This window comes from Hippopotamus amphibius, chromosome 4 (genome assembly GCF_030028045.1).
Source record: "Hippopotamus amphibius kiboko isolate mHipAmp2 chromosome 4, mHipAmp2.hap2, whole genome shotgun sequence".
NCBI classification, from domain to species: Eukaryota; Metazoa; Chordata; class Mammalia; order Artiodactyla; family Hippopotamidae; genus Hippopotamus; species Hippopotamus amphibius.
This window is the reverse complement of record NC_080189.1, coordinates 61,832,583-61,855,994: the sequence shown is the minus strand read 5'-3', so window position 1 is coordinate 61,855,994 and position 23,412 is coordinate 61,832,583. Positions and strand designations below refer to the sequence as shown.

At 35.6% G+C, this 23,412-nt stretch overlaps 1 protein-coding gene across 6 annotated transcripts in view; it reads right to left on the bottom strand.

The window, feature by feature from the left end:
- Positions 1-23,412, bottom strand: part of C1GALT1 (core 1 synthase, glycoprotein-N-acetylgalactosamine 3-beta-galactosyltransferase 1) — a 71,281-nt gene that overhangs the window by 33,969 nt on the left and 13,900 nt on the right. For 4 of the 6 annotated variants that reach the window (XM_057733695.1, XM_057733694.1, XM_057733690.1 and 1 more), the window contains 2 exons: positions 6,875-7,111; positions 2,877-3,544 (listed from right to left, as the gene is read on the bottom strand). In XM_057733695.1, coding sequence (XP_057589678.1) covers positions 2,877-3,544; positions 6,875-7,111 — 905 coding nt within the window. Of the gene's footprint in view, positions 1-2,834; positions 3,545-6,874; positions 7,112-21,915; positions 22,017-23,412 lie in introns of those variants that run through there. The other 2 variants (XM_057733693.1, XM_057733696.1) reach the window with 2 other exon arrangements.

Here is a 23,412-nt window from a genome sequence, read left to right as displayed (position 1 = left end):
AAGAACATAACTCTTTGATCAACTAGAATATTTCACACCCTAATCTGCTGGAAAAAATTTTTCTACACTGTTATTTTAATGATTACTACACAGAGAAAGTGTATGTATGAGATTCAGGATGGCTTTGAAAACAGTAACTCCCTTAGAGAGAAGACAATTTATTAAATCATGAGTAAAAATAGAAGTATGATTTCACTTTAGATTTATATAGAACCTCCTGACAGAGAAGAGGCAATATTAGAAAGTTGGGTCAATTTGTAACTTCCAAGTCTACTTTATAGTTTTCAATATAACTCACAAATTTTTATGGAAGGAACATAAAATTTTCCATCCATTTTAAAAACTAGTACAATTTAAATAAAATATGTACTACAGAAATATTTATTTTGTTAATATAAACTATATTGTTAGGTATACCCCATTTGTGGGTGGGAACTGTGGGCAGTACTCTTAAAGGGAAAATAGGATATTTTACTGGTTATGAAATAATGACAATTGTGATGTCCCTTTGCTATTACTGTTATGTGTATCCAATATCAGATACTCTCAGTAAAATCTTATATGCATTTAGGTGTGTTTGTTATTATGCATTTGTAATGGTTTTGAGTTTGGGTATATTTCCATATGGGAAGGGTACAGAATTAAGAAGGGAAGAGGTCAAGTAATCTTGGAATTAAGAAGAGTTTACACTAAAAAAGCATCCAAAGTAGTACCTCACTAAAACAACAAAAACAGATTATCAAAAGGCACACTTGGGAATACATCTGTTTCACAGTTTAGGAAATTCTTGCATCTATAATAGCAATAAGGTGCTAGCATATGGTTTCAAACAATCTCATTACATAAAACTGTGCTTAACGTGTTTATTCAAGTGCAATTTATCCCAACAAAAGAATATTTATTCTAACACATCCCTTACCCCTCCTTTCAAGGGCACATATCCCATTAATCACAGATGGGTGCTCATGATGGAAATAACAAGAACTTTTAGAATCAGAGTGAATTTGCAATAGTGCCTGGGCTACTTATCAGGATAGGCAAGTTACTTGACTTTCCCAAGCCTCAGTTTTGTCACCTATTAAATGCAGGATTACCATAAGGATTAGCTATCATTTCCATGTCAACCACCAAGAACACACTGGTGGTTGACAGCCGAAACAGCAGTGATTTGCTTCAAAATTTCCTTTCAAAGCTGATAACTTAAAGTTTGGGTCAGATGTTCTAGGTTAAGGTTTTGAAAACTCAGTGCTATTGACATTTTGGGCTGGATAATTCTTTGTTGTGGGGGGCTGTCCTGTACATGGTGGAATGTGTAGCATCTAGGGGTTTACAATCTTGTGGGTTTCTACCCATTAGATGCCAGCAGCAACTGCTAAGTTAACAACCAAAAAGGTCTCCAGATTTTGCCAAATGTCCTCTGGGAGGCAAAAAAAACCCCAGTTGAGAACCACTGTTCTAGATGATGATTTGAAAACACTGGCTTGTGAAGAAGAGAGAGGTAGCACAAAGTGTATTGTTTGTATCTTAGGGCCAGGGAAAAGAAGGTGAAGAGCACTAATGACTTGCCTCAAGACATATTAATCAACAAGAGAACTGAGTCTAAAAGCTAGGTTTCATGTTTCCTGGTTTCCAGTCATTCACTGTGGCAATGCTCATATGGCGAAAAACTGGCAACAGCCTATGAAATATATATCAGCAAAAGAATGGGTAAATTACAGTATATTCATATATTAGATTATTACACAGCAGTCTAAATTAATGAAGCAGATACATACATTAATGTGTGAAAAAGGCAGATGTTCAAGTATACATATGGTATAATTCCACTTATTTAAAAATTTGCAATATACTATATATTATTTATGGACAGATAAACATGTAGGAAAAATATAAAAACATGTATAGTTATGATGAATACTAAACTCATGACAATGGTTAACTCTGAGGAAAGTACACAGAACTCACCTATCTCTATGCTTTTTTCTTTCTTAAAAAAATCTGAAGCAAATGTGACAAAAGATTAATATTTGATAAAGCCGGTTGGTGGGTACAAAATAGTATACCCTTCTCAAATATTTAGCTGTACATCTGAAATATTTAGTAAAATAATGTATTTTGGATAAAATTCTTAGGAATATAAGCTAAGGTGTCAAGTGAGATCTAGGGCTTATCAGGTACTGTATGATAGACACTGTCCTACACTGTAACTACCACTGAATGAGACAGGTACATCAGGTCCATCTCACAAATGAGGAAACTTAGGCTCAGCAGTTAGGCAAATTCTGTCCATCCAAAATTATTCAACTATTAAGTGGGAGAGCAGTATTTGAACCTAGGTCTTTCTGAACCTCAAAGTCTTTTCACGCATTGTTCCTGAAGGCTCTTTACCCAGATCTTCCCATAGCCTGCTTTCCAACCTCACTCAGGTTTCTGTTCAAAAGTTACCCTTTAGCACTTCCTTAATCTCCCAAACTAGAGTAGCCCATTCCACTCTGGGTCACTCTCCATCCTCTTACCTGGCTTTACTGTTCTTCAGGGCACTTGCCACTACCTAAAATCATATTATAACTTGACGTGCCGGCCTGTTTATTGTATGTCTTCTCACTCAGAATTTAAGGTTCATAAGAACTAGAACTTTGCTATATTTACTGCTATATTCTTAGTGCCTGGCATACAGTAGTATGAATATTTGTTGAATTACTAGTGCTGACATCTTTGTTCTCATCTACCCTGTTATACTGCCATTCAATATAAAAAGACTAAGGGAGATTCTTAGTTATTGATACTAAAGAAACATACATATTACTAGCTAGTTTTTTTTAAATAAATGAAAGTCAGTCTAAGTATTTATACAGTAATAAAATTTCTAAACTTACCTCTACAGGAGGATAATAGTTATAATTCCAGTACCAAAAAGTTCTAGGCAGATAACCCTTGATTAAATGGTGTTCTGGTACGAAAGGATGAAAAGTCTCTTTTCCAGTGGTATCTCTGGAATCTCCCGCTTCTACATTCATAATTTCCATGCATCTCCCCAGTGCTAAATCTTCGATGGAGGAACTATGTGTACATTTGTCTGTTTTAAATGCATCAACAAATCTCTTCAAGGCTTCTTTGCTCAGTACATATCCTGCTCCTCCACTCATGTAGCCCTGCTTTACATAGGGCTTAAATCTTCTCCCAAAGTAAATGGGTTCTTCAGGGTTGTATTTTGAAAGAAGCCATCTCAAGTTATCTAGAATAACATATGTATCATCATCTGCTTTCATAAACCAATCAGCATCTTCTAAATAATGATCATGAACATACTGAAAAGCTTTAATTGTTTTCCAGTAGAGTTGGTCTCTGCCTTCTCTGGTTTTCAGTCCCACAGCAGGAAAGTCTTTATTTTCTTCTGAACTCATAAACAACACTTTATTACAACGCTGGGCCCATGTAGCTTTGACATGTTTAGCCTTTTTCTCTAGATTTTGAGGCCCTGTCATCACCCAACAAAGAATTTTAACCTTCTGATAGAGGTTTTCAGCGATGGCAGTGTTCTCATCTAAACAAAAAAGTTTTAAAATTAATTTACATTGTTGAAGTCCAAATAAATTATACCAAAGAAGACATTTTCTTAATTTCAAAGACACTCCCCCCACCCCCACTTCTATATACCTCTCTATCGTTAAATTTAGCTGAAAGAAACAGAACATTGACAGGAATTTCTCACTGCTATGAATAAGCTTCTGAAGGGCAGTAAAGACAAGTTAATGAAGTAGCAGTTCACTTTGGCGTCCACTGTTATGAATTTCTACAAGTACCATGAGGTGGTTTTAAAAATGCTTTCAAGACTACCCCAGTTCGAAGAAGAGAAGTTAACGCAAAGCTGAGATTACTTCTTATAGTAACATAGCTCATTCCAAAATGCAAATCCATCCGTGAGAAACAGAACAGTAGAAGTATTTCCAAGATTGCCTAGAGCAGTGTTTTTCAAAGTACTGGTTTGCAAAGAAATAGGGAGCTTATGCCAGAATATAAAGCAACATATTACTTCTTTCATGGAGGAAGTCTTGCTACAATCTACGAGGAAGTCCACTTGACTAACCAGTGAACTTAACTGAGTTACATCCTGGTGCAAGCTCCTTATCAGGATACAGACAGGTGACAAACAATTCACAGGCTGTCAGGCCAGGACTACATTTTGAGTAACAGTGCTCTGGAGGAAGAATCCAACTATGATATTCCAGCTCAGTGTTTGGTGAAGGACCAATTTTTATTTCCAACAGAGACCTGTACTTCTGTGAATATGCTAAAAATGAATTACTAATAAAATAAAGTTTAAAAAATTAACACAAAATACAAATCCTAAGTTTTTACTTTTAGATTTATACAAAATTACTGTCAAATTACCATAAAAGTTCCTAACTATTTAATCCTGATTTCACAACTTATTTAGTTGTGGACCAGCATGAGTCTGCAAAACCACACTTTGTGTAGCAGTGCTCTAGGCAGAATCCTGTGGAAACATCTTTAAAGTTAAGGTCAACCAGTGAGTTACAAAAGCTCAGTCCTATGAAAAATTAACAGCTGGAGGTATAAATTTCTAGTTAACTGACTGAGACAGAATAGAAGGAAAGGCTGGCAGGGCATGAAAATATTCTCATGTCCCTCTGAATATCAAGAATTCACAATCCAAACACAGACAAAATTATCCTCCTTTCAGTCAGAGAGCATTCACATTTCATATACTTGAGGAGCCCCATCTCCTAGTTGTACAGACATGCCAAAGCCTGGAGGGGGAGGGAAAGTAGTGGAAGAAAGAATTCTCAATATGTTTCACTTAGAGCAAGACATCCTTCTCCCTACTGCTGGAATCTGGTAGATAGTCTTTCTCATTCTTTTAATGATGCATTCATTCGTTACTTGTAGTAGGGATGTGCTGGTACAGGAGATAAAAAGACGAATAGGACACGTGTCCTGCTACAGAAGAATTCAGTCTAGCATGGGAGCCTGGCATGCAAACCAATACTTGCCATATACTAAGACATGCTATAATAGAGGTATGTATAAAGGTTGCAATATGATGAGGGTAAAAGAAACCAATGGCTGATAAATACTATAGAACAGTGGAATGGGAAATTGGCTAGAACAGAGAAGAAGAGGATATAAAACAATATCATGGAAAACAAGAAATGATGAAAAAATTAGGTCTTTAAATGAAGCTCACCAGAAGAAGGGACAAAAGGCATGCGAAGTTTGGTGGAGTGCAGGTACGGACATAACTGAAGGCCTGAACTAGGGAAAGTGTGCTACAGGTTGAGAGAAGTAACCTAAAGAATGGTAAAGAAGCAGACTGTTTAAGTTTATGAGAAACAGGATTGACTGGACAGCAAAGGAAGGCACCTACCATGACTTCATAGTTTCTTGCTTAGGCAGAAAGTAATGAGCTATATAAATATAGGAGGAAGAACGAATTTTAGCATTGTAAAGGAAAAAAAGGAGTGTGATTCACATATGTTAAGTCTGAGAGAAACAGACAGACCTTTAGCATACCCCACATTTTGTAGACCATCAAGTAGGACAAGTAGGTCCTAATACATGTGCCTGCAGTGAGGCCAACCTAGTACAGCCTACCAAGAGTAGAGAAGCCTGGCTCTAATTGATCAATTGAAAACCTAGAGCAATGGTACAGAGCAAGTGCACAATGACCAAGCTGCTCTATGATAAGAACACAACTGCTCAGAGCTAAAGGACTGTCATATAAACATTCACACAATGTAATAGTATACATGTACTTGCTAGTTCATAAAACTCAATCAGGATGTAATACCTCATCCTTAACCTCAGAGGTAGGAAAGAAGCAATCTACTGCCAAAAAGATGAGAAACAACCCTTAATGGGGGATCTTCTGCATCCCAGAATTCCAATTGTTTTTCAAGTTGCTGTATTCTTTTCTTTAAATTTGATTTTATTAAAAAAATTTTTTTCCTTTAGATCTTTATTGGATTATAAATGCTTTACCATGTTGTGCCAGTTTCTGCTGTACAACAAAGTGAATCAGCTGTATTTATACATATATCCCCATATCCCCTCTCTCTTGAGCCTCCCTCTCACCCTCCCTATCTCTCTGTCAAATAAATCACGATTTGCAGAGATCTTTGAATTGTGAATGTCTTCTTATAGTGTCTGGAACTGGGCTAAGGTAAAGACAGCAAGGAACAGATGGAAACTAAAATTATGGGGACTGATGATATCACACAGGCAAAGAAAGAGCCTAAGGACAGAAACTTGAAGAAAATCAACATTTAAGGGGCACATGGAGGACACGACTGAGAACATCTGGTTAGAGGTAGATGACCAGGAGAAAATGAAGTCATTCTATATAACACATTTCTAGTTTTTTACTTCCCTAATTTTTTATGTCTCTCAAAAAGAGAAAAGATTAGTTATGTTAGCTACTGATAAATTGAGATTTATAGATACCTCCTGAGTTTCTCTAGGAAAACAAGACTAAGCAAAAACTAAGACTAAAACAAGATGAGAGCAAAAACCAAAGACATAGATATGAACCATGATAACAAAATTAAAATTTTTAGAAAAAAAATCTAATCTGAAAATTTTGCCTTTCCCCAAATTATGGTTTCTGAACTGTTTCTATTTAAAAATAAATCCAAAATTAATATCTTACCCCCTAAATAAACCTGGGTTTTAGCAATTTCCTGCCCCTGAGGCAAACCAAGAATTGTCATTTAATATCTAAATTAAGCTCATTTTCATCCAAATATATAGTGATATAACAAAATTCATACAAATAACTTTTTCCAATTCTATCAACACTTACACAAACTGAAAAATATGGTTTCTGTCTACTCCGTAATAAAGTAAACCATACCTTTATGCTGGCTAGCATCTGCGTCAAAGTTCATCTGTCCTTCTAGATGATTCTGTTCATTATCCTCTGAATGCCTAGCATGAGGGTCATTACGAAGAGTATTAGGCTGGATGTCCCTCTGTTCGCCCAACAAAATACTAAGTAGCTGAGAACATAAAACAAATCCGATTGCTGACCCACAAAGGAAGGTTAAGAAATTCAGCCAAGATTTAGAGGCCATTTCCCGAAAATGTATTTCTGTAAGAAAAAAAATTAGCAGGATGTTATAACTTATAAAGCAATATACATTCCAAGAGTAAAAGTACTGATAACTTTTAGCTATACTGGAAAGTTACTTCCTTTCATACAGGAGAACATTTCTAAGCATATTTAACTTTTATCTATTTGCTGCTAAAACACACATTACAGAGAATTCAATAAAATGAGTAGCAACTAGGAGGATCATTTTTGGGGTGGGACACGGGTAAATGTGTCAGTATTTACACAACAGAATTTCCTATTCTTCTTGACAGGATCCTTCATGAACCCAAGCCTGCTTGCCACATTCTTCTTCTTTGTCGTCGAAGTGCTTATATTTACCTTTTTTCTCTTTTGGTAGTAATCACTACCTACTCTAATCAGGGGTCAACAAACTTTTTCTATAAAGAATTAGAAATAAAATACTTTAGGCTTTGTGGACCACAAATGGTCTCTTGTACATTCTTTTTCTTCCTTTTTATTAAACAATCTTTTAAAGATGTAAGAAACATTCTTAGCTTGTGGAAGGGCAAAGTCAGCACTGTTTTGGGACCCATGGGGCCAAACCTAACTGCCACCTATCTTTGTAAATGAAGTTTTACTTGAACACACCCAGGCCCATTCTTGACTATGGCTGCTTTTGTACTACAACAGCAGAGTTGAGTAGTTACAACAGTAGCAGTATGTCCCACAAAACCTCATCTAGCCCTTTAAAGGAAAAGTTTGCCAACCTCTCACTCTAATACCCAGGCTTCATTGCAGTGCTGAATGCAGCCACCACCTGCTCACCACCTTTTATTGTTATCCCACTGGACTGCAAGACCCTGAACGGTATCTACATAACACTAGGATTAAGTAGGGTGCCTGGGACAGTGGCTGCTCGACAAATGCCTGCTGAACTGCCCAACAATCAAACAGGCCCTTCTTAAGGGTTTGCTAATAATTACTACATGGTGAACTTATAAATTCTTATGAAATTCCTATGAGAATAGTCCTAAATCTACAGTTTCCAAATGTTTACTAAGCATCTACCACATGCCAGATGCAGTTCATACTTTATTTCACTTGAAAAAAAAATTAATTTCATTTTTCACTCTTTGACCATTGTGCAGATAAGAAAACGGAAATTTAAAAAAACTAACAGATGACTTGCACAGGTTGACACAATCAATAAAAGCCACGATTTGAACATAAGTCATGTCTGCTTAAAAAGTCAGTGCTGGGCTTCCTAGGTGGCGCAGTGGTTAAGAATCCGCCTGCCAATGCAGAGGTCACGGGTTCGATCCCAGCTCCAGGAAGATCCCACATGCCACGGAGCAACTAAGCCTGTGTGCCCAAAAAATAAAAATAAAAAATAAAAATAAAAAGCGAACATTTGATAAAAAAAAAAAAAAAAAAAAAAAAAAAAAAAGTCAGTGCTCTTTCCATTGCATTTCTCAAACTCTACCCAATCACCACTAACAGCACAGGACAATGGACATGTGTAGTGAAGGTAGGGGTCTGGGAGATATGACTCTCAAAACGAAAACTGCTTTGAAATATTTCCTAAAAAAACAAACAAACCAATGATCACCACTGGAACAACAAAACAACTTCATATCATTATATTTCCAGAATGGCTAGGTTCTTTAAAACCAACCAGCTGAGTAGAACCAGAAAAACTGCACAAAAGGTGGGGGCAAGATCTGGAAAAAGAAAGAAGTCAAGAAAGGTGGGTTGGACATTTGGCACAGCTTCATTCCTCAAGACAACTACTGATTCTGATAGATAAAATAGCAGCTAAGGCAAAGAAGCTAAAAAAAACAGAGTCCAAGATCTGCCTAGGGGTCCAAGATCTGCCTACGAGAAGAGGTCCTGAAAAACACCCAGGCTTTTATCTGTACCCTGAAAGGCTACAATCTAGGAACAAGGATGGAGCAGAAAACAGACCAACCTTCATAAGGACTGAAGCCCAAGCTGGAATCATCTTAACCACGGACTGATTAGGTTGACCTATTCCTAGCCTAACTGCAAAAATAAAGTTTCCTGGCTAAATATAAAATTATGGAGAATCTCAAATTATTATTATTTTTTTGGTAGTGATAATGTCCAACACAATAACAATCAGGTATCAAAATCAGTAGTCTGACTGAAAACAGAGAAAAGAGTAGAAAATAGAAACTGACTCACAGGAGACTTAGATAAGAGATTTTTCTATTAATAACTGCAGTTAGTCAACAAGTTAAATGATAAGAATAAGATATAAGGTATAGAATAGACATAGATGAAGAGAAAAATTAATAAACTGAAAGCTAGGTCAGAAGAAATTAAATAGACTGAAGTACAGAAAGACATAAGGATGGTAAATAAAGAACTGAGCAAAAGAAACATAAGGTCTAACATATGTATTAATTGTAATCTCTGAAGAAAAAGAGACATATGATTGAAGAGAACCAGTATCTGAAGAAATAATGACTGAACATTTTCCAAAACTGACAAAAGACTACCAACTCTCAGATTCAGGAGGCTCTATGAAACACAAAAAAATTAAAAAATTTAAAAAAGAAAAAAAAGAAAATGATACCATGATACACCACTGTGAAACTGCTGAAAACCAAAGACAAAGAAAGCATTCTATATCCAGCAAAAATACTTTCAAAAATAAATCTAAAAAAGATTCTCGAAGAAACAAAATCTGAATGAATTCATAATCAGCAGGTCTACTCTAAAAGAAATACTGAAATGCCTTTCCTTCAGGCAGAAGGAAGAGAATTCCAGATGAAAATTCAGAGCTGTAAAAGGAACGGTGAGCCATAAAAAACTTACATATATAAATAAATACAAACGAACATTGGCTACACAAAACATTAAAAAGTTCCCACAAGGTATTATTACTATTATCATGAAAATAAATGACAAAACTGGCACAAAAAGTGTGAGAAGGATACAAAGGATACAAAGAGTTTAAGTGTTCTAAAATTATTCTGTTGTGTAAAAGTAGTAACAAATATCAGACTTTAAAGCACTAGTAATATATACTATAATCGCTAATATGATCATTAAGAAAAGGTAAAAATAAGTAAGTAAAAGTCTAATAGAAAAAAATTAAATGATAGAGGAAGACAAAAGTATTTTTAAGGCAAGAAAAAAGGGAGAAATGGACTAAAAAATATGTGGGAAAAACAGGAAACAAACAGTAATATGACTGACTTAAATACAAATTTTATAGTTAATGCCATTATCTGCAATGGCATTAACTATAAAAAGACTAAAAATTCAAATTAAAAGATAAAGATTACCAGCCAGACTAGAGAAAAAATTAAATCCAAGTATACACTGCTTATAAGAGACACACATTAAATATATTCAGAAAGTTAAGAGCAAAAGGATGGGAAAAGATAGGTCATTCAAACACTTATAAAAAGAAAGTATGTTAAAATCAGACAAAACAAATGAGTAGTGGTTACATGGTTTGTTGTCTTCATGATATTCATTAAACTCTGCATTTATCATTTACGCACTTTTCTACATTAACATTTACTTTATAAAAGCTTTACATAAAAATACTTTCAAATGACCTTTTATTTTATCCTATTTAATACATACTTAATACATGTATATTTGATATAAAAATATTTATTCCAAAATCTGTAAGTAAATTTGGCATGCCATGGAAGTATACCATGCTTATCCTGTATCTTGTACCTCAGGCCCTTTCTTGAATAGTAATTCCAGTTTGAGAAGAACGACCCAAAGGGGAAGTGGAGAGCAAAGTTGCTCAACACCAGAGAGGTAAATTACCAATATGAAACTAGCAGGCACTTGTTTACTTCTTTTGCTCTATCTTTACCGTAACTTCAAGTTCAGAAAGGTAGGCCTTTATGGGTAAAGAGTATATAAGTCCTGCTCAACTCCCTGATTCAATTTTCCAGAGGAAAAGCAGAAACAAGTTTACCAAGTCTTTCTGCTGTTTTCCCTGAGGGGCAACACAGTCTCCCTCCAACTGTCCTCTTTCCCCATTCAGATTTCCCTTTAACAAAATCCTTATAATTCAAAAGGTGTAATCTACAATCCCAAAAAATATTCTTCCTGCTTTAAGTGCTTCTTCTGAAAACCTAAAATACTCCAGATTATTGTAGCCCAGTTCATTAGACCTTGCTCTAGCCAGAATCTTGGTCTGAGATTCAAAAAGCCAAAGCTGGGATGAAGTAAGAAAGTAGCATTGACATATATATCCTACCAAATGTAAAATAGCTAGCGGGAAATTGCTGCATAACATAGGGAGATCAACTCTACGATGGGTGATGACTTAGAGGACTGGGGTAGGGAGAGTAGGAGGGAGTCTTGGGAGGGAGGGGATATGGGTATATATGTATAAACACAGCTGATTCACTTTGGTGTACAGCAAAAACTGGCACAACAGTGTAAAGCAATTATATTCCAATGAAGAGCTTAAAAAAAATTCAAAAAGCCAAAGAGAACTGACTATTCAACTATCTGTTCATGCTTTAACTAGAGTGTAAGTTATTAAGACTTGACCTACGATTGAGGTCAGTGATTTGAAAGTACCATGAATTGAAAACATGAAGCTGAGAGAAGTAAAAGGCGTCATAACTCCAAATTTCTTACAGTAAATAAAGACTGGCAGAGTAAGACTGAATTTGTTTTTAACTTTAAAATATTTTGTGATGCTGTTTGATGACTGTCATACTCTTACCCCTTCCTGTCCAGAGAATTCTCAGCATGTGCTGGCTCATCCCTGTTGCTTTTAACCCATCGCCTTCCAATTTCAAGGGCTCCTGCCTTATGACTAAATTTCTGTATACATCCATTTTTCCTTATGGTTCCTGGCATAAAAGAGCTATCTCATATGAGTGCAATGCCCCCCCTCAAGCACTCAGATTTCTGGCAAAAATCACCACCCCCACCACCCCCACCTCTTCAGTTCTTAAGAGTACTGAAGTAGACCAGACTGGAAGAAGACATTGCTTAACAACACTGCACATTACAGGGGTTTCAATATATATTAATTAGAATCGAGTACAGGTAAGTTATCAATGCCAACTGCTTTCCAAACCTGATGCATAATGAGAATCACTTGAGGAGATTTTAAAAATACAGATTTCAGATGCAAAAGTGCTGGGACAACTAAAATTTTCATTTTTATTTTTTAAGGAACAGCTTTGTGTTATTCATTGGTTAAAAAGAAAAAAAATAAAGCAAATTCAGAACTATGTGAAGAAGAAAGAAACGACCCCAAATCCCAACTCTCAGAAACAACTACCATTAACATTTGGTGAATATCACTACAGACTCCTTCTTGCAAGAGCACTGGAATTACAACTAACTGCTAAACAATGATCGACAGAAAGACACTGGAACTCACCAAGAAAGACACCCCACACCCAGAGACAAAGGAGAAGCCACAATGAGACAATAGGAGGGGCGCAATCGCGTTAAAATCAAATCCCATAAATGCTGGGTGGGCGGCTCACAAACTGGAGAACAGTTATACTGCAGAAGTCCATCTACTAAAGTGAGGGTTCTGAGCCCTACATCAGGCTTCCCAACATGGAGGTCCAGCAACGGGAGGAGGAATCCACAGAGAATCAGACATTGAAAGCCAGTGGGATTTGATTGCAGGACCTCCACAGGACTGGGGGAAAGAGAGACTCCACCCTTGGAGGGCACACAAAAAATAGTGTGCGCACCAGGACCCGGGGGAAGGAGCAGTGAACCCATAGGAGACTGAAACAGACCGACCTGTTGGTGTTGGAGGGTTGCCTGCAGAGGTGGGGGGCAGCTGTGGCTCACTGCAGGGACAGGGACACAGGTGGCAGGCATTCTGGAAGTGCTTATTGGCCTGAGGCCTCCCAGAGTCTGCCATTAGCCCCACCAAAGAGTCTGTAAGCTCCTGTGCTGGGTAGCCTCAGGCCAAACAACCAACAGGGTGGGAATATAGCTCCACCCACTGGCAGACAAACAGATTAAAGTTTTGCTGAGCTCCACTCACCCAGCCCAAATCACCATCAGTCCCTCCAATCAGGAAGCATGCCCAAGCCTCTTAGATAGCTTCCTCCACAAGAGGGAAGACAGCAGTATCAAGCAGTATCAGTAGTATTTCGTTCTGTGGAACTGAAAACCACAGCCACAGAAAGAGAAAATAAAAAGGCAGAGGACTTTGTACCAGATGAAGTGACAAGATAAAACGCCAGAAAACCAACTAAATGAAGTGGAGATAGGCACCCTTCCAGAAAATGAATTCAGAATAGTGATGGTGAAGATGATTCAGGACTTTGAAAAAAGATTGGATGCAAAGATCGAAAAGATGCAAGAAAAGTTTAACAAAGACCTAGAAGAATTAAAGAACAAACAGAGATATGCAACACAATAAGTGAAATGAAAAATACACTAGAAGGAACCAATAGCAGATTAACTGAGAGGCAGAAGGGTGAGTAACTGACCTGGAAGACAGAATGGTGAAAATCATTGATGTGGAAAAGAATAAAGAAAAAAGAATGAAAAGAACTGAAGACAGCCTAAGAGACCTCTGGGACAATGTGAAATACACTAACATTCACATTATAGGTCCCAGAAAGAGAAGAGAGAGAGAGAAAGGACCCAAGAAAATACTGGAAGAGATTATAGTTGAAAACTTCCCTAACATGGGAAAGGAAACAGCTACCCAAGTCCAGGAGGTGCAGAGAGTCCCAGGCAGGATAAACCCAAGGAGAAACACGCCAAGACATATAGTAGTCAAACTGACAAAAATTAAAGACAGAGAAAAGTTATTAAAAGCAACAAGGGAAGAACAACAAATAACATACAAGGGAACTCCCATAAGGTTAACAGCAGATTTCTCAGCAGAAACTCTGCAAGGCAGAAGGGAGTGGCATGATACATTTAAAGTGATGAAAGAGAAGAAACTAAAACCAAGAATACTCTACCCAGCAAGGATCTCATTCAGATTCGACGGAGAAATCAAAAGCTTTACAGACAAGCAACAACTAAGAGAATTCAGCACCACCAAACCAGCCCTACAACAAATGCTAAAGGAACTTCTCTAAGCGGGAAACATAAGAGAAGAAAAGGACCTACAAAAAAAAAACAAAACAATTAAGAAAATGGTAATAGGAATATACATATCGATAATTACCTTGAATGTAAATGGACTAAATGCACCAACCAAAAGACACAGACTGGCTGAATGCATACAAAAACAAGACCCATATATATGCTGTCTCGAAGAGACCCACTTCAGACCTAGGGACACATACAGACTGAAGTGAGAGGATGGAAAAAGATACTCCATGCAAATGGAACTCAAAAGAAAGCTGCAGTAGTGATACTCATATCAGATAAAATAGACTTTAAAATAAAAAATGTTACAAGAGACAAGAAAGGACACTACATAAAGATCAAGGGATCAATCCAAGAAAAGGAGATAACAATTATAAATATATATGCAGCCAATATAGGAGCACCTCAATACATAAGGCAAATGCTAACAACTATGAAAGAGGAAATCGACAGGAACACAGTCATAGTGGGGGACTTTAACACCCCACTTACACCAATGGACAGATCATCCACACAGAAAATTAAGAAGGAAACACAAGCCTTAAATGACACAATAAACCAGCTTGATTTAATAGATATCTATAGGACATTACATCCAAAAACAGCAGATTACACGTTCTTCTCAAGTGCACATGGAACATTCTCCAGGATAGATCACATTTTGAGTCACAAATCAAGCCTTGGTAAATTTAAGAAAATTGAAATCATATCAAGCACCTTTTCTGACCACAACACTATGAGATTAGAAATCAATTACAGGAAAAAAACTGTAAAAAACACAAACACATGGAGGCTAAACAATATGCTACTAAATAACCAAGAGATCACTGAAGAAATCAAAGGAAATCAAAAAATACCTAGAGACAAATGACAATGAAAACACAACAATCCAAAACCTATGGGATGCAGCAAAAGCAATTCTAAGAGGGAAGTTTATAGCAATGCAATCCTACCTCAAGAAACAAGAAAAATCCCAAATAAACAATCTAACCTTACACTTAAAGAAACCAGAGAAAGAAGAGCAAACAAAACTCAAAGTTAGTAGATGGAGAGAAATCATAAAGATCAGAGCAGAAATAAATGAAATAGAAACAAAAAAAAAAAATAAGAAAAACCAATAAAACTAAAAGTTGGTTCCTTGAGAAGATTAATAAAATTGATAAACCACTAGCAAGACTCATCAAGAAAAAGAGTGAGAGGATTCTAATCAATAAAATTAGAAATGAAACAGGAGAAGTTACAACAGACAACGCAGAGATAAAAAGCACCATAAGAGACTACTACAAGCAACTATATGCCAATAAAATGGACAACCTATATGAAATGGACAGATTGTTAGAAAGGTATAAACTTCCAAGACTGAATCAGGAAGAAATAGAAAATATGAACAAACCAATCACAAGTAATGAAATTGAAACTGTGATTAAAAGTCTTTCAGCAAACAAAAGTCCAGGACCAGACAGCTTCACAGGTGCATTTTATCAAACATTTAGAGAAGAGCTAACACCCATCCTTCTCAAACTCTTTCAAAAAATTGCAGAGGAAGGAACACTCTCAAACTCATAGAATATGAGGCCACCATCACCCTGATACCAAAACCAGACAAAGATACTAGAGAAAAAGAAAGTTACAAACCAATATCACTGATGAATTTAAATGCAAAGAGTCTCAACAAAATACTAGCGAACAGAATCCAACAACAAATTAAAAGGATCATACACCATGATCAAGTGGGGTTCATCCCCGGAATGCAAGGATTCTTCAATATACACAAATCAATCAATGTGATACACCACATTAACAAACTGAAGGATAAAAACCACATGATCATCTCAATAGATGCAGAAAAAGCTTTTGACAAAATTCAACACCCATTTATGATAAAAACTCTCCAGAAGGTGGGCATAGAGGGAACCTTCCTCAACATAATAAAGGCCATATACAACAAACCCACAGCAAACATCATTCTCAATGGTGAAAAACTGAAAGCATTCCCTCTAAGAACAGGAACAAGACAAGGATGTTCACTCTTGCCACTACTGTTCAACATAGTTTTGGAAGTCCTTGCCACAGTAATCAGAGAAGAAAAAGAAATAAAAGGAATCCAAATTGGAAAAGAAGTAAAACTGTCACTGTTTGCAGATGACATGATACTATACCTACAAAATCCTAAAGATGACACCAGAAAACTACCTGAGCTAATCAATGAATCTGGTAAAGTTGCAGGATATAAAATTAACACACAGAAATCTCTTGCATTTCTATACACTAAGAATGAAAGATCAGAAAGAGAAATTAAGGAAAGAATCCCATTCACCATTGCAAGAAAAAGAATAAAATACCTAGGAATAAACCTAACTGAGGAGGTAAAAGACCTGTACTCAGAAAACTATAAGACACTAATGAAAGAAATCAAAGATGACATAAACAGGTGGAGAGATATACCATGTCCTTGAACTGGAAGAATCAACACTGTGAAAATGACTATACTACCCAAAGCAATTTACAGATTCAATGCAATCCCCATCAAATTACCAATGGCATTTTTTCACAGAATTAGAACAAAAAACCCTAAAATTTGTATGGAGACACAAAAGACCCCAAATAGGCAAAGCAATCTTGAGTGGAAAAAATGCAGCTGGAGGAATCAGACTCCCTGACTTCAGACTATAATACAAAGCTATAGTAATCAAGACAATATGGTACTGGCAGAAAAACAGAAATATAGATCAATGGAACAGGATAGAAAGCCCAGAGATAAACTATGGTCAACTAATCTATGACAAAGGAGGCAAGGATATACAATGGAGAAAAGGCAGCCTCTGCAATAAGTGGTGCTGGGAAAACTGGACAGCTACATGTAAAAGAATGAAATTAGAACACTCCCTAATACCATACACAAAAATAAACTCAAAATGGATTAAAGACCTAAATATAAGGCCAGACACTATAAAACTCCTAGAGGAAAACATAGGAAGAACATTCTTAGATATAAATCACAGCAAAATCTTTTTTGATCCACCTACTAGAGAAATGAAAATAAAAACAAAAATAAATAAGCATGACCAGATATAACTTCAAAGCTTCTGCACAGCAAAGGAAACTATAAGCAAGATGAAAAGACAACCTGCAGAATGGGAGAAAATATTTGCAAACAAATCAACAAAGGATTAATCTCCAAAATATATATACAGTTCACCCAGCTCAATATCAAAAAAACACAAAAAACACCCAATCAAAAAATGGGCAGAAGACCTAAATAGGCATTTCTCCAAAGAAGACATACAGATGGCCAAGCTGCTCAACATCACTAAGTATTAGAGAAATGCAAATCAAAACTATGATGAAGTATCACCTCACACTGGTTAGAATGGGCATCATCAGAAAATCTACAAACAGTAAATGCTGGAGAGGGTGTGGAGAAAAGGGAATGCTCTTGCACTGTTGGTGGGAATGTAAATTGATACAGCCACAATGGAGAACAGTATGGACGTTCCTTGCAAAACTAAAAATAGAATTACCATATGACCCAATAATCCCACTCCTGGGCATATACCCAGAGAACACCATAATTCAAAAAGACACATACACTCCAATGTTCATTGCAGCACTATTTACAATAGTCAGGACATGGAAGCAACCTAAATGTCCATCAACAGATGAATGAATAAAGAAGATGTGGTACATATATACAATGGAATATTACTCAGCTGCACAAAGGAATGAAATTGGGACATTTGTAGAGACATGGATGGACTCAGAGACTGAAATACAGAGTGAAGTGAGTCAGAAAAACAAATATCATATATTAACACATATATGCAGAACATAGAAAAATGGTACAAATCAACTGGTTTGCAAGGCAGAAATAGAGACACAGATGTAGAGAACAAACATATGGACACCAAGTGGGGAAAGTGAGGAGGGTTTAGGGGAATGAATTGGGAGACTGGGATTGCCATATATACATTACTAATAAGAAAAAATCTAATTGTACACTAAATATATGCAGTTTATTGTATGTCAACTGTATCTCAATAAAAGTTCTTAAAAAATATCACTACAAATATGAATAACACTTTTATGAATAACAGAGATGGAAGGAGGGATAATTATACCTAACATTTGATCCTTGTACTAATAAAAGCTTTACATAGATTACCTGTAAAGCATAAACTAGGGACTATTAATCCCATTTTACAGATGAACTCAGACACAGAGATATTAGTAAGCTTCCCAGGGTCACACTAGCAATCTGAATCAAGAATTCAGATTTGTAACCATTGTGCTATAGAATTGGGATTATATTACTCATGCTACTTTAAAGGTTTAACATATTAGATTTATTTGAATTTATAGAAAAAAGGAAAATTAAATGTATCTAAATTAACTTTGAACATCAGCTAAACATTTATGTGACCCCTCCTCCTCTAAACAATACCTCTAACGATTACGAAAAACATAAAACAGAGCCCTTATTTTTTATTATATGTTTCAAATTTAGACAGTACCTATTGATCTCTTGCTTTGAGAATGTATGTCAGCATATATATATATATATACACACATACTCCCATAACAATCAATTTTTGTGAACTACTTCTATTCTATAAAATTATAGTTTATATTCTGTAAATTACATTGTAATTCCCATGACTGCTTGATCTTGAGTATATTTTAAATTGGATTCTACGCTCATTAATAGTTCTTTTATCACAGCTGCTCTAAACGTGAGCTCTTTATTAACGACACATTTTTGTTGGCTGGATTTCAGCAAGTAATTTTTGTAATGGTGCTTATTGTTGCTATATTCTACATTCTTACAGGCTGAAGAATATTTACTACCGCCTTTATACATGAAGCACAACTTGATGGAGTATAACCTCTCTTCTTAAAACTCTAAACATTACTCATGGTCTTCTCACACTGGTGTCAGAAACTTTGAGGGTAGACTGATCTTTTATCCTTGTATATAGGTAAATGCTCCTCTTCTCTTATGGTTGGTATTCATTCATTCCATTGGTCACTAACATCCTCTCACCAAGACTTTAATGCCCTTTATTACAAGAGCAAATACTTCCTTGAGTTTTTTAGGTTTTCAGAAAGTCAATGGAATTCAAAATAAAGTCCCTAAAATCTTAGGCTTTCAGTGTTTCTTGTTTGCTTTTTAAATTTTAGTCCTTTATACCACATCCTGCCAGGGTTGCCAATCTAGTATTTGTAATCTGTTCTGGATTATCATATTCATTTGTTACACTTACATATTCAAAATATTTCTCTCTTCAAATCACATTAAAATGATTTTCAAAAAGTTTTCCCCCAAACTTTTCTTATAAAATTGGGATCAATCTTATATAATGATATGACTTGTAAATGCTTATGAATACACTGTATGTGATGCGTTATGTTTGAAACTTCTATATGTTTTCTCTGATCCTCACAATTGGATATAAAGTAGGAGGAATCAGTCAACCTAAATTCAAGACATTATATAGCCACTGAAATCAAGGTTCTATAGTACTGGTGGAGGGACAGACTCATGGATCAATGGAATAGAAAAGAGAACCAGAAACAGACCACCTAAGTATTCTCAACTGATTTTTGACAAAGGTACAAAAGCAACTGAGTAGAGGAAAGATAAACTTTTTGATAAATGGTGTTGGACATCCCTAGGCAAAAAATAAACCTTGACCTGAGTCTCACATCTTATATAAAAACTAAATCAAAATGGATCATGGACTTAAATGTAAAACATGCAACTATAAAATTTTTAGGAAAAAAAAAGTAGAAAAATCTTCAAGACTGAGAACTAGGCAAACTTAGCCTTGACTCCAAAAGCAAAATTCATAAAAGGGAAAAATTGATAAACTGGACTTCATCAAAATTAAAAACTTTTGCTCTGTGAAAGACCCTACTGAGAGAATGAAAAGACAAGCTACAAACTGGAAGAAAGTATTTGTAAACCACATACTTAACAAAGAACTAGTATGTAGAATATATTAAAAACTCCCAAACTAACAGCAAAAAAATAAACAATCCAATTCAAAAATAGGCAAAAGACACTATTCAGAGAAAAATATATTCTGACCCATGAAACAAACCCAACTTCTTATCAAGGTGAACTACTCACCCTAATAAAACAGGAAAACCACCAAACAAATTTGAATGATATGCCTCCAATCTGGAGAAGCCCCCTACGCCTAGAGTCTTGGGGAAAAAAAATAATTAAAAAGTCAGAAACAAAGTTCCTACTTGCAGCTGTCCAAGGTCCCAGACCCCCAATTTAACTCTCTCAGGTAGCTAACTGACTAGACATAAACTGTCAGCCAGCAGCAGCACAGATCTCTAGCTCAAAATTTAAAGAAAAGATCCAAATGGTGCATAAAACAATTATCTATGTAGGTAATAAAAGAGATTTTCAACTACACAATTTTTGAGCAAGGTTACCTAGAATTGATTCTATTTAAAAGTGAATAAACAGAAAATATATGGAGCCTACATAAAAACCTTACAGTGGGAAACAAAATTAAACATAGGATGCAAAAGACAAGGGAAAAGCACAGACCTGAATACTTACTCCATGAAAAAGAAAATCTTAAACAACATAAGACTATTCTGTAGTCTCTTAGAAACTGAAGAGATTAAAGCAATTGTGGATAAAATGACAGCTATGAAAGATGGGCAATGGAGAGCCAACAGAGAAATAACATTTCTCAAAAGAGAATAGAACAAATGAAACAGAAAAAAAAAAGTTAAAGATATAAAAGAAAATGCACTGAAATGGAGGTTACACATCAAAATATTTAAAGGTCTCACATATAACCAAGAAAAACCTTGGTTAAGAGATCCTGAACTTCACTTAAAAAAAAAAAAATCTCTATAAAGTATCCAGGGAAAAACAAGCAAGTCAAAGGCAAAAAATCAGGCAGAACTACAAGGGAAAAATTATTAGTCAGCTTTCTCTTCTGTATCATTATATGTCAAAAAAAATGCTGCAAAACCCCAAGTTTTTGAGGGAGAAAACATGCCTATAGATTTAAATATTCAGCGAGTTGTCATTTAAGAATCTATATAACAGGAAGACACTCTCAAAAATGCAATGGACTCAGTACCCACATACCCTTGGTTCATTACCTACTTAACGATATAATCCAGCTGAGAGTTAAATTCAAATTAAAAAACAAACAACCCAAATTCACAAATGAAATAACACAATGAAAAGGCTGTAATCCTTTCCACTGTGGAGTAACTGTGTGTGGTAATGATGAAACAAAGCAGAAATGTTACTATCGTGGAAAGAAAAGCTACATAGGATAAAATGATAATAGTAATTTAACTCTAAGATACCTAGGCAAAAAGGACATATCGTGAATAAAAATGGAGTGGGGAGGGGTAGGAGAGAATGTGCCAACAAGTATGTACCCTAATTTCATCAGAGGGGTAACTTGGAGTTGCTTTTTTCTTTAAGCTTAGTTTTAAAAATCCGCAAATACACCCAAAAGCATAACGATAAACCCCTATATATCCAATTACAGCAATTGAATTATAATTTTAAAATTTGCTATATTTACTTTATTTCTTCACCTGATTAAGTATTTTAATGCAAATCCCAGGTATCAAGTCATCTTACCTCTACATACTTCTATATACCTCTCTGAAAATATGGACATTTTCTTACAAGCCACAATGCCCTTATCAAATGCCTAATAAAATTAACAATAATTCATTGGACTTATCCAACTCACAGTCTGTAATCAAATTTCCCCAACTGTCTTCTAGAAGCAATTTGCCTCAATTAGCTCACACGTGTCTTTTCACATTCAGTTTGTTCAAATCAGGATTCAAACTATTCACAGATAAAATGAAAAAAACGAGAGCATTTTATGTAACAAATAGCTATTAAACATGAAAACCTAAATGAAACACACATTTCTCTAAAAAAGCAAATAATCAAAGCTGACTCAAGATACAAAACCTAAATGAACAAAAAACCTCAGAGGAAATAAAGAATGTTGTCAAAGAGCCAGACTTCAAAAAGGTCCAGGCTTTTCCTGGAGAAAATACTTCAATCTTTCAAAAAACATAATTATTATGGAAAATTAAGTAGCAGAACTTAACCAATTCTTTTTTTATGTAAAAGTTGGATACTGATATCTAACAAAGAGAGACCAAAAATAAAATAGAAAACCTCAGTCCAATCTTACTCCCAAATAATACCTTATTAAAGGAAATGCAGCCCAAACAGTGGTTATCTTAAGTTCGGTTCCCAGGCAAACTCAGAGATGATGCATTTGTGCAAATATGATTTGTTAGAAAGTATTTCCTGGAAAAACTTGTAGGAAAGTAGGACAGGGAAGGGAAGGAAGTCAAGAAAGGGTAAGATGCCAAGCAAAGTCCATGGTGAGTAATTTTAGCACAATCCCTCAAGGTAGTACTAGAGGCAATGCAGGCCATACCTCAGAGTTGTACCCATACAAGCAATCACTGGTTAAACGCTATTCATAGGAAACAAATTTCCCAGACACTTCCAATTTCCCAGTACACTGGCAAAGCAGGATCCAGCAGTGTGAGGGCAGCGCTACCACAAGAAGCCTCAGGAGACAGACACTGGGAATAAAAATAGACCACAAGCTTGTGAAAAGGAAGGAGATAAAGGCCTATGGACAGAGTATTAGCATCATCTGTTACAGTGGCTGCAGCACAGGTAAAGTTAAAAACCAAATGCTTTGGTTTTGCATTATGAAATCCCCCAAAAGTTAAGCAATTAATCATTCCAGTTCAACCATCATACAGTGAAGACCAGTGGTAAGACTCTAAAATATAAATAGTCAGTTAAGAATCACTGGATATTTTAAAGAAAGCCTCTAATATGAAAAAAAAAGATCAATACAGTCAAATTTAAAGTAAAAGAGACTATGTAACGACATGAAAACTTAAAAAAAAACCCCAAACTATCATTAATATCCTGAAAGATAAGTCATGCCATCATATTCATGAAATAAAACACGACACTACCTTAAAAATTTTTTTTTCTGAGAAAAAAAATACTCCAAGAACTTAAAATACAAGAAAATCAAAAACCTCAATAGAACAGCAGGAGGATAAAGTTAAGGAAATCACTCCAAAAGTGAGCAAAGCAAAAAGGCAAGGTGATGGGAAAAAAAAGACAGAAAATTGATAACTAAAGATGAGTTCTGAGGTGTAGGTAAGAGAAGGGAGGCAATCAAAAACCAAATATTTCA